The sequence below is a fragment of the Neophocaena asiaeorientalis genome, unplaced genomic scaffold (assembly GCF_003031525.2).
Source record: "Neophocaena asiaeorientalis asiaeorientalis breed wild unplaced genomic scaffold, Neophocaena_asiaeorientalis_V1.1 scaffold14, whole genome shotgun sequence".
Classification (NCBI taxonomy): domain Eukaryota; kingdom Metazoa; phylum Chordata; class Mammalia; order Artiodactyla; family Phocoenidae; genus Neophocaena; species Neophocaena asiaeorientalis.
The window spans coordinates 9610650-9623125 of record NW_020175192.1 but is presented as its reverse complement, the minus strand read 5'-3'; the positions used below and the strand labels follow the sequence as shown (position 1 = coordinate 9623125).

The following is a 12476-nucleotide window of genomic DNA, read 5'->3' as shown; positions in this document are numbered from 1 at the left end:
TTTTGCGGCACGCGGGCCTCTCACCGCTGTGGCCCCTCCCGCTGCGGAGCACAGGCTCCGGATGCGCAGGCTCAGCGGCCATGGCTCACGGGCCCAGCCGCTCCGCAGCACGTGGGACCCTCCCGGACCGGGGCACGAACCCGTGTCCCTTGCATCGGCAGGCGGACTCTCAACCACTGCGCCACCAGGGAAGCCCAGCACCACCATTTTTAATTAGACTTTTCCAGCTTTGTGAAATAGGTAAGGCAGATCTAGTCCCCTCACCCCTTTTTATGGATAAGATTATTGAGGTTCACAGTGCCTCTTTGGTCCCACAGACCAAACAAGCGTTAGATCCTGGGTCTGCAAACTCCTGATTCTTACTGTTCATAGAGACTATGAAAAGCTATAGGTGGAAGCACAGAATGTTATGTGTGGAGTTTAGTCAGTTAAATCCATGGACTAGAAACCATTAGCAAAGAAGCCAATTAAACTTCTTTCTACATAAAAACAAACAAAATGAGATATTTCTAGTGGCGTGCCAGTGTCCCTGTGGAGGAAATGAAAGGCAAATGTTGACATGCTAAGTAAGCTTCATTTAGGTTTCTTTTGTGCCATGTTTGTGAATCTTTGTGCTGAGAAAATTTGATTGCAATTTGAGAACCAATGGATTATCTCAGAGTGTACAGGAAGCAGCTCACTTGTACTTTCAAGAGATGCTTTAGTGAACTAATTTTTTATGTCAAATAAGGGAAACTGTGAATTCGAAGTCTTCCTTATTGTGATTGTGTGTGTGTGTGTTGTCTGAAACCAGACTCCTTTGGCTCTGATCTTATAGTTTGGCTTCCAAGGACTGTGCAGGAAAGCGTCACAGCCTTGTAGCTCTGTTAGATAGGTCCCAGGATTATATTGCTTTAGATGATCAATGATGTAGCACAGATTTTCTTACTGTAAACAATCTGTTTATTTGACTCTGGTCATTTTCTGCCTCTTCGACAAATTGGTGACGCTGGGAACGCTAAGATAAGAAACTTGCCTTTCTTAGTCTTTCCTGTGGGGTAGCAGTAAAATGATAAGGATTGTTAGTTGTTAGGTTGTCGGTGGACCAGCTTAAAAATGCAAAGAGCTACACAAGCTTTAAAGATCCCCCAAAAGTCAAACTTGGGCCCTACTTAAGGAGGGATTGCAGAGCTGGTTATTTAACTCTAGTAGGCAAAACAAAGATTTAACTTTGATCTGGTTGGCCTCAGTGAATTGAGAAGCCTCCCTTCAATCCTGGCATGTACTTTTGAAGTGTCATTCAGTTTAATAAGTTATCTGTGAATAAAGTAGAAAAATAAGGAACATGGTTACCAGAAAAGTTGACCTGCCTAAATAACAAAGAAAGACACTTTTGAGGTCCCGAAAGGAAACACGTTTATTTCATGATTAGCTCTGCTAGAGTGTTTTCTTCTTCACAGGAGATGTAGGTTTTAAGTGGCTATGTGAAAAGTAGATGATGATGGGGTACTAATACTGGTATAAATTAGGGCTTTGTTCAAAAGCAGTGCTGTACGTTTTATGCAATGCTTAGAAGTTTTCCCACAGCTGTTATTGTTTAAAACTAGTTATAATCAAGTGTTAACTAACTCATCTGGGAATTTCATTCCAGTACAGAACATGGAAATAAGGTCCTTCTCTCAAAGGAAGAAAGAGAATTTTAGTAACATCAGTTAATTAAATGATTGTAATTCCATTTGAACAAAGAAATAATGGTCACAGACACACATTATTAACACATCAAGGTCATGCTAATGTCCTAAATTTACTTAAGTCATGAACACATCAGAAGAGAAGAGCCCCGTTACCATAGGAAAATAAATAAATAGAATATCAAACTTTCAGTAACTGGGTATTTATCCAGGTCTCTCTTTAAGTGACATATTGGAAGTGAATATGGAAGGTGTGGATAGCAAATGAAGGGGAAAGATAAACCCTGCTTTCTGACAACAGAAAAGATCAAATTTATAAACTTATGTCAAATGAAATTTGCTACACGTCAATTAGGTCAAACTGTAATGGATCCATTTTAACCCTGTGTATTGATGGCCTTAAGTGAAGCTTGCAGAACAGCTTCTCTGTGTCCGTAAGTGAGATGTCCTTATAATTGGGGACAGCTGTGCTGACAGCATTAATTAGGCAGGCCTGTTGAACACTTACCTTAAAGCTGCCAGCAGCGGTGCCGTGATTGACTCCAGCTTCTCCGCGATCTGCCTTTACACCTGGAAAGAACATCAATAATCTCTTAAGGCCCTCTTGTTGCCGTGTCCCCACGTGGGAGCTATTGCATTTCAGTGAACGCTGGAGTGATATACAGTCCACCCCTGTGGCATTTGGTGGATGACAAGCAATCACACAGTTCAAAAAACAGTTTTTTTGTGTAATACCAATTTCAAGTATTCTGTATTGTTTTTTTTAACATCTTTATTGGAGTATAATTGCTTCACAATGGTGTGCTAGCTTCTGCTCTGTAACAGAGTGAATCAGCTGTACATATACATGTATTTCCCCGTAAATCATCAAAGTAGCTTAGAAGAGTCAGCCATTTTCATATCAACTTTCTCTCCCAGACTATTTTTTGCACTTGGAATATGCAGAAATGATCTGTCCTATGGTGTATGCCAGGTGTTATCAGGGAAATATGGACACTATTAACATATCAATCAATTAAATCTTACGTTTGTCATATAAACGTATCCAACCGAGCAAATTATTCAGTTGATTGCCTAGGAGTTAAGAGCAGGAGCTCTGGAGTCAGACTTCCAGGGTCCAGGTACTGGTGCCACAATATGCAAACTGTGTGATTGTGGGAGGTTGCTTTACTTCTCTGTCTCTGTCTTGCTATCTGTAAATTGGGAATAATGGTAATAATACATATCTCCTGGAATTGTTACAGAACTTAAAAGAGTTAATGAACATGACATTCTTAGAGCAGTGTCTGGTTCATAGTAAGTACTCAACCATTGTTAGCTATTATTGGGAGTTTATTGCTGAAAGTACTAAGAGAACCTTATTTTAACTTCATCTCGTAGGTCTTGGGACCACTATTATAGTAGTTTTATAATTTTATCTTTGACCCTCAACCTATGAAATAACTGGGTCAGGCACTACAGGACTATATAGAAGAAGAAGATTGCTAATTTCAACAAACATAATATCAATTTCTCAGGCTGAAAAATTCTCTTACCTAGTAAATCTGCACTCATTTCCCTTGTGGAATTGTACAGTGTTGTAAATCTCTCGCAGACACATGTGGAGAGGTGATCTAGTTGACGTAGCTTATTATAGGACACATAATATTACCATAGTGACTATGAAATGGAATAATCATTCTGGATCTTTAGTCTGCTATCCTCCTTCCCTTTTGCTTATCTCCACCTAAACTGTGCAGAAGCATCCTTCTGGAGGGAAAAGTCCTGGGTTTAAATCCTGGTCTGCACCTTGACAGCCTTGTGACCTTGAACAAGTGCCTGGATAACCCCCCATACGCTCGCCTGTAAAACAGAAAGAATAATTATCCATCCTACGAGAAATACATACAAGGACAAGGGAAGAGGGAATTTGACATAGATGGTAAATCTGGGATATGCGTTGATCGTAAATAACTTAAGAGTTAAGGGAACAAATTTAGACCTCATAGACTGGGATCAATCGATGAAGACAATCGATCAACTTTGATTTGAAGGCAAAAGAGATAATATTAAAATATGTCTGCTTCTCCTGCTGAAATGGAAGAACATGGCTTCTGTGGGAGACTCTGCGATCAGGTACATTAAAGGAGATGGAGAGGAACACAGTTCGAGGACCAGCATCTTAACTGAGGCAGGAATCGAGTAGAGAACGCTCTAACAGTGATGACCAGATAAGAGAACGATAGGAGGATACAAAAATTGCAAAGTAAAGGCAGTACTGCTTATCGGGCAATTTTCCAGTTAAGTTTACATTTCCTACCTATTCGCATCACGTGGCAGAGAGCGTTAAGAGTCCTAATTCAGTGGAATGCATAAAAACAAAAAATAACATCACTGGGGCCCTTTGATCTCAAATTTAAAAAGTCTTTTGAGAAGGTGAGTGTGGACTTTGGAATAATGTTTGGACTGGGTCTCTTCTTTATCAGTATCTTCTAGATCCTTCCTTCTACTTATTTTTTCAGCAAACACTTAACGTCTTACTTTGTGCTAGGTCCCTGAGATCCTATATATCTTCCATCTGATACCTTTAGACATTTGCGTGTTTGGATATGGTGCCAATCAAAATGGACACACCACTACCACCACCATCAAAAGCCTCAGCTTCCAAATAGGGACTGTGACCGCCTACTAATGACTGCTCTTACCTGACCCCCTTTGATTGGGTAGGGATAAATTCCTTAAATGGTTCTCTTTTGTACATGTGCCTCTTCAGTGCAGCCCGTTGGGTACGGTGTTTAGCTGTAGAATGTGATAAGTCATTTTCCTATGACCTTAGAATAAGCATAGTTTTTGACTAGCCTGGTTGTGGCTCATACCCTAGAAATGAGCGTTTAAAAGAATCCTACTGTTCAGTCAGCTTGTAGCAGTGAACTGTGGGAAGGGAAACTTTGAGCTTGTCCATGTGTGAAAATCCCCACCAGTGGGGACTGAAATGTTTGGGAAATCGAGGTTAACGCTAGTAAGATGCCAACTTTGGCTGTAGAGGTACTACCGTTGTGAATAATAGAAGTAAAATGCTGAATATCAGCCCTGGTTTTATTGTTTTCTGTTGTGTAATGACACCTTCCATGCAGGTGTTAAGAGGGTTGTTCAAAATGCTCGTAAAGGTGTTATTCAGTAGTTCACACATTCTTGTATAAGGAGCTGGACATGGAACTGCTAAAATGGTATTTCTGGGTCCAACGATCTTCACTATACTTTGAAGCCTATTCTCAATGTGTTGACTGGCTTAGTTTGCTGCCAATATTAGGGAGTCAGCTTGAGAATACTTTATAATAAATCCCTGAACTTTATAGTGACTTTCTCACAAGTGGAGGCACCTACATGCTTTTATCTCATTCTCCAAATATCCTTGCTGAATACACAGGGACACGTGGTAGTTTCCCATTTAAGCTTCACGGGGAACTCTAGTTAACCGGAGTTAGGAACAGTCTATCTGAAGGATGATTCGGCTGGACATAGGCCAGCGTGAGCAGCAGGTCACCACATGTGGCCACAAACAGTGACCTGTGGGACGGTCCTTAACATAGCTTAAGAGCACACACTGCCCCAGTAGCAGTAGTTTTAATCCTAGGTGTATTGGGAAGTCCCATTGCCACTAGAACTCGCTGCCTTTTACATGGCTATATTTACAAAACTGAAACCTGATAAGATAAGTTTTCCCTTTTATGGTCAAATTTATGAGTGCAGCCCGGAAGAGACGACCAGATGGCAAAGCCTAAACTTTATCTACTCTCTTCATTGTGACCAAAATCCTCTTGAGAAAGGAGTTTTAGAGAGTTTCGTCACTTATTGACCTTTAACATGACTATAAAAAAGAAAGGACATCCTTCTGCGTTGAGGACTGATTCATGATATTTGTGTGACTTTTATCAACTAACGCAGTTGCCGGTCACCAGTTTTCACCGTGAGATCTGCACGTGTGCGGTATCAGGCTTTTAAATGGTTTTATGCAGGGAAGACTTCACTGGGGTCGTAGCTGAAAGCTCACGGTCATTTGATAATATTTTGCAGGTTTCCTGTTTAGTTTGTTCAGGGTGTTGAGGCTCTTCAGATTAACTGCACAGACACGGAGAGTTATAACGTGAGCTAGCTTTGCATTGTCAGCACCTTCAAAGAACAGAAATAATTTATCTAGTGTCCCATGCTATCGGCATGTCTCAGCAGCATACACATGCTAAAATTTGTTTCCTGTTCTTAACAATACAGTACAATATTTGATACGGCAGTGCTGAACATATTTTAAAAAAAAATAAGTGCCCAGGAGACAAGTAAAACAAGGGGATTGCTTAGATGAATGGTTCTTCTTACAAATCTATTTCACCTTTATTACAAATATTTATTCACACATGAAAGTATTGGAATAAATGAGCCTAGTGCCTTCAATTTTTGTGTGCTGAGCATGTAAAATAATTTTTTTGGATTACTGCCACAATTTTTTTTAAAGCCCTTTGAAACACTTAAAACCTGTGAAAAGGAGTGCCGGTAAAACATGTGGCATTGCTCTGAGCGTTTTTGAGTTTCTATTTTTATAGGCTGCTCCTTTTTGCACTTTACTGTCTGTCTTTGTTGATACATTTCTAAGGGTGTGGATATATTCATATTATTGTCAGGCAGGTTTGAAATAGATTTAGGCAAAGACTGCTTAAAACTTGCTCTGTCATTAAATTGTTTCAGGATGTGGAAATGCTGCCTCTCCAGAATCACAATGAAAGCAGAATTATGAACTGTGGTGGACCAAGTACAATTAAATCATTCCAAAGATGCTCAGACCACTTACTGCACTGGAAGCATTAACTTAGCATTGTGTTTGCCTTCAACCAATTTTTAATTAACAGACTATTTACTCTTAAACAAGAATTGAAAGGCACGTACATTTTTTTTACAGTTTTAAAATCCAAGTGAAAAATTTTGGCAGTTTTAAACTCCGAGTACTCACTTCAAAAAATTGCCCCAAGGCTTAGAAACTACCCCTGGTCTTATAAAGTTATACCTGAGTGTTAGAAAGTACTTCGTGGCGTACTTTTTTTTTTTGTGTTACGCGGGCCTCTCACTGTTGTGGCCTCTCCCGTTGCGGAGCACAGGCTCCGGACATGCAGACTCAGCGGCCATGGCTCACGGGCCCAGCCGCTCCGCAGCATGTGGGATCTTCCCGGACTGGGGTACGAACCCGCGTCCCCTGCATCGGCAGGCGGACTCCCAACCACTGCGCCACCAGGGAAGCCCTGTGGCATACTTTTTCAGCGAAATAAATGAGATTATTTCATGCGAGTAAACTGTATATGTGAGAAACATACATACTTCTAAAATGTATTCTAGTAACATATAGTTATTATTCTGTAATCTAATGGAAGAAAATTTACTCTATTGAAAATTGTCTCACTATGAATAGAGAAAAAACACACAGACCATATGTGCTCAATATTAGTTTGTACTTTTATCAAGTCTGTGAAATATCCAGGGCTATTCTGTTAGGATGGTTATATGAGAGGACAAAGAAGAATTTATGTTGTTGCCCAGTCTATAGGATGCTTGCATTTGGGCTTCACCTGGCGTGAGTGAGGAATTTTTATGGTACTTTTCTAGAAGGTACTACTGACTGCAGAACACCCATGAGCCAACAGTGCAGTCGCGTGGCTGGGTTGGTGGGTCACAGATTTGTTTCTCCATTTACGGAGAAATTTGAGTTAACACCTTAAAACAGCTGTTCTCTGAAAAGCTGGGTATCCTCGTGTCATAGGTGATTTCCCCTGAAGACTTGCAGGGACATTATGACAAGTGGACCTCTAAGGAGGCAAAGTCAGAGTAGCCGGAAGCTTCTGCGCTTGTGCCAGTCTTGAGACTGCATGCACGAGGGAAACTCAGGCTAGTCAATAGAGGTATATCCGAATCCCAAACATCAAGAAATGTTTATACAATAGGGTCAGCTTAAGGAGTGGATATTTTAGCTAAGAAAGACCTTGTATCTGAAGGTCTGTGCCTCGTTAAGTCATAGATCATCTCTTAAGGGCAAAAGATGTACTGGTCTTTGCACATGAACCCCCAAAGGAAAGGATGGATGTGTTGATCTGCCAGATGAGTGATTATTTTCCTTGCCCCAAAGGACCTAGTGGGGTTGGAGCCCCAAAGTCATGGTTATCAGGTTGAACATATAAGGATTTCAGTGCCATACCACTCACAGAATTTAAATGGAGGATGTAGTCTTAAGAGCTACATTTGTAAATTATAACACAAATATTCCCAAGAATCTCCATGACTGCAAACTTAGCCAAGACTTTAAAAGTACTTTATGAAATCCTGAGACTTTTTTCAGTGGCAGAAAGACCAGATGAAAAAGGCAGAAAAACTAAGAGAAACCATGACTCCTTTTTTCCTTCCTTCCTTCCTTCCTTCCTTCCTTCCTTCCTTCCTTTCTTTCTTTATGCATGCATTTCCTTGTTTGCTGAATCGTGAAATTTAGTTGTAGACATGATGACATTTCACCCCTAAATACTTCAGCAGATACTGCCTGAGAACAAGGACATTTCTTCTGCATGACCACAGTGTAATTATCACACTTGAGAAATTTAATTTTGTTACAATACCTTTATTCAGATTTCCCCGATAGTCCCAATAATGTTCTTTATAACTGTTTTTCCCCTAAACCAAGGTCCAGTCAATCGCTACACATTGCATTTATTTGTCAAAGTTTCCTTTAATCTAGATCAGTTTCACAGTCTTTTATCATTCATGACATTGGCATACCTGAAGCCTAGACCAGTTGTTTTTGTAGAATATCCCTCAATTTGAATTTGTCTGATTGTTTCCTCACATTTGAAATCAAGACTCTTAATAAATAAATAAATGAAGACAGGAGGGTAAAGGGAAGGAGAGGTGAGAGAAAGGGAGGGGGGAACAGAATAAGAGAAAAGAAAGTAAAAAGAGATGCAAACAAATTGCATGAAGATTTCAAACAAGAAAACCATATCCAGTAGATTTGTGTTCAGGCTGTATTGATAAGCAAATGAATGGAGTGGTGAGTGAGGGAACATGGTACTTATTGAGAGTTAAGGATATCTGAAATATTGTGTTTAGAATATTTTGCATAGAGACAAGGGAAGAAACCTTGAGAGTTTGGGTTGTGTGCCAAGTTAAACACAAAATGAAGTGAAAACAACAAAAAAAATTCAGACTAGTTCTTTTAATCTGTACATTGAAAAAATGAGGTGTTTTATTTTTCTTAATATACGTAAATATATACGTAAACCAGTTTTTGGTGCCATTTAACGCCAGGAGATTTGTTTCTTTAAAACCCTTCACCAGGTTTACAAAATTGAAAATGATCTTAAGGCGTTAATAGGAATATACAAATACTATTCCAGATACATGAGAATTTAGTGTTTTTTAAAACCTCCGAAACAGAGATTCACAGACCGTATCTTAAAAGGAAGACTCCTAGAAAAGCTCTTCAGGAAGTAAATCTTATTTTCAAGCTGTCAGGAAAAAAAAAAAAAGAAAATCATCAGGCATCAGAGGCTAAGAACAGCTGAAATACGTTTCCTGACTCGCTGCTGCGTCTCCATATTTGGTGCCTGCTCCGCCTCCTCTCCAAATAAGGAAAAAGAGGGACACATAATTGTAGGAATACTGCAGAGAAGCCACACGTTCAAATAGTTTTTGCTGTACTTTACTGGAAAATTTATATGCTCATTCCTGACATTTGGGGAGGATTTTCTTGGTAAGGGCAGACTTGTAGAAAAACAAAGCTACCCCGGGGTAGGAAAGGTACTCCACTTCCTGTTGGTGTCTAACGTGGCTCTGACTGCTGTCCTTGGAGTCTTGAGGCTATACGCAGTGAATAATTGCTCACTGGATCCAGGAGGTGCAGTCTCCTTTGGAGGGTTTGAGGAATTAACTTCCCACTAAGGCTTGAACTGGGGCAGAAGTAGACTTTGTAGTTGGCTTTTCTAAGACTCAGTGGAAACAGAGATGTTGAGATCTCAGGTTCTGCTGTGTTGATTAGTAAGTGAAATTTGGTGTGCAGAGGAGAATCCATTTGTTATGCTTTTATTTTTTAAACTGTTTTATTACGAAAAAATCAGACATACTGTATAGAAATGTACAAGTCCCTGTTTCTACCTATTGCCTAACTTCTACAATGATCAGCTTCTTGGGAAAGTTTTTTCATTTTTATGCCTACCCATTCCCCGCTACCATTTCATGTTGAAGTAAATCTCAGATATTATAACATTTTATCCATAAATATTTCAGTAGAGAATAGATATTCTTTGAAGCAGTCTTGCTTAAAGTAGGAGTGGTATATGTGTTTAATGTAAAGTGTCCTACAAATTAATGTACAATTGAAGTGCTCCCAGGCTCTGTTGAGATGGTTTAGAAGGGTGAAATCCAATCAAAGTGATAATTTGACGGGAGTGTGGTGGCCTTCTTTTTTTTTTTTTTTTTTTTTTTTTGTTGGTTTTTTTTTTTTTTTTTTTTTTTTTTTGTGGTGGCCTTCTTGAATGGTCAGTCTTCGTTTGTGGAACAGTAACTGTAGGTCCAGTAGAAGAGTGATGTCACCAAAGAATTTCTGTCTTGAAGAAATGAGCGTTGTTAAGATTTATGAGTCCTCTTTGTTCTTTGGGCTACTTCTGGTGATAGGATAGTCTGACTCTCCAGAATGTTATAACCATGGACAAGAGATACTTAACGTGTCTTTGAAAATAAACTTCCCATTTAAAAAATGGGTATGACACCTGCTGTACCTATTCACAGAACTGTGATGAAGATAAATTGTCATCTGGGATATGAATGTGCTTTAGAAATAATGGCCCAGTTACATATTCTTTTTTAGCATAGGATTTTGATTCTTTGAAATGACCAATGTTCAGGATTTTTAATGGTATCAGAGAATGTAAAGATTGAGGAAATTACTATCTTGAAAAAATATATATATATAAAATATATGTATGTATAAATTTTGGGAATTTTTTAAAGAATGATTTTTTATTGGAGTAGAGTTGATGTACAATATTATATGTTACAGGTGTACAATATAGTGACTCACAGTTTTGAAGGTTATACTCCATTTATAGTTAATATAAAATATTGGCTATATTCCCTGTGTTGTACAATATATTCTTGTAGCTTATCTTCTACATAGTAGTTTGTACCTTTTAATCCCCTATGCATATATTGCCCCTCTCTGCTTCCCTCTCCCCACTGGTAACCACTAGTTTGTCCTCTATATCTGTGAGTGTGTTTTAAAGAGTAATTTCATTACCTAAGTTCTCTTTTCTTTTTCCCCCTGAATATATTTCATGTGAGCATTTTATTCTTCTCTAAGTTGAGATACATTTTGGTTGACACCCCCCCTCCCCTTTTTCTTTTCTCTCTCAGGTAGTAAAGGCTTTGGGAATGGTTTCTTGATCAAGCTTACCAAAATTAGTATGTTTCTCTTGGAAAGATTACCAGGTGATCGGAACTTTTTTTCCTTCTCTTTTCTTTTTTAGCCTTGCCTCCCCGATTGAAAGAGATGAAAAGTCAGGAGTCTGCAGCAGGTTCAAAACTCGTGCTTCGGTGCGAGACCAGTTCTGAATACTCCTCTCTCAAATTCAGATGGTTCAAGAATGGGAATGAATTAAACCGAAAGAACAAACCACAAAACATCAAGATACAAAAAAGGCCAGGGTAAGTATCATGCATATCACAGCAGGGGCAATGCCTAGCAATACAATGATATAAAATACACAAGTTACAAACAGCCTAGCAAATAAGTACACCATCAGAAAACACGATATATAATAAGTGAAAAGATTTTTCATTATATGGTGGCCAGAAATTGTGTCATTATATAGGAAAGAATTTAAAGTTTCTGATTCTTACAACTTCTGGACGAAGAAAGGAAAGGATGGATGTAGAAAGAACTGTAGGGTGTGGGGGTGTGGGTGGAAATAGAAGGGATGAGGGAAGGTAGTATTAATAGCAGCTGTTGTAATACTAAGTAATAGGTGGGATCCTAAAATCCCATTTAGAGTACCAGTGCCTTGCACAATCAAAATCCTGACTTTGTTATAAAGATCAATAAATACCGAGATTTATGGAAAGACTTAGAATGTAATCAGTCGCTTTTGAACTATTTTCAGGTAAAAGTTTAGTACATAAAATACCTAATAAGAATGTTTAACTGACAATTCTATTAAACTATATCACCATTAGAGCAGATTAAAACGTCCAGTAATCCTGGGTAGCAAGAATCTTAAATTTTCCTGCCCTCCTTGAGGAGATCCATATTTGGAAAGGCTTCATGTGATTCCCTATAGCGTCTTGGTAGGTATGTTCTATACCTACTCTAAAATGATGCTCTTTTATTATTCCTACACTCTTTATTTTTCTCCTTAAGAAATTTTTCTTCTAATATCAAACTACATTTTGAAATGATGGAAGAGCTAAAAATCTTGGATTTTTGCTTGTGAACGGTCCTTTAATCAATGTGACATGTATCATAGTGACTCCAAGCTCCAAGATTACATTTTCTCTACTTCAGAGGATTCCAGTGAAATCCCAGCTATGATAACAGAAGCAGCAATGAAAGGATCTCTGCCTGGACTTTGATTTTATAGGACATCTACCAAAAAGCCACACACTCTTGCAAGTGCAAGAGTAAATGAAGTGATTATCATGGAAATTTAATTATTTCAACCACTGCGCCACCAGGGAAGCCCCACTGCTTATTTTTGTTATTGATTGTGTCAGTACCATCTCTCAATTTGGAAGAAGAATACAGCGTGA

General features: G+C 38.9%; 1 protein-coding gene across 1 annotated transcript in view; it reads left to right on the top strand.

Moving 5' to 3' along the window:
• Positions 1–12476, top strand: part of NRG1 (neuregulin 1) — a 215602-nt gene that overhangs the window by 38283 nt on the left and 164843 nt on the right. Inside the window, exon 2 of the mRNA XM_024765024.1 lies at positions 11198–11375. Within this exon, the coding sequence (XP_024620792.1) occupies positions 11198–11375 (178 nt within the window). The remainder of the gene's footprint in view (positions 1–11197; positions 11376–12476) is intronic.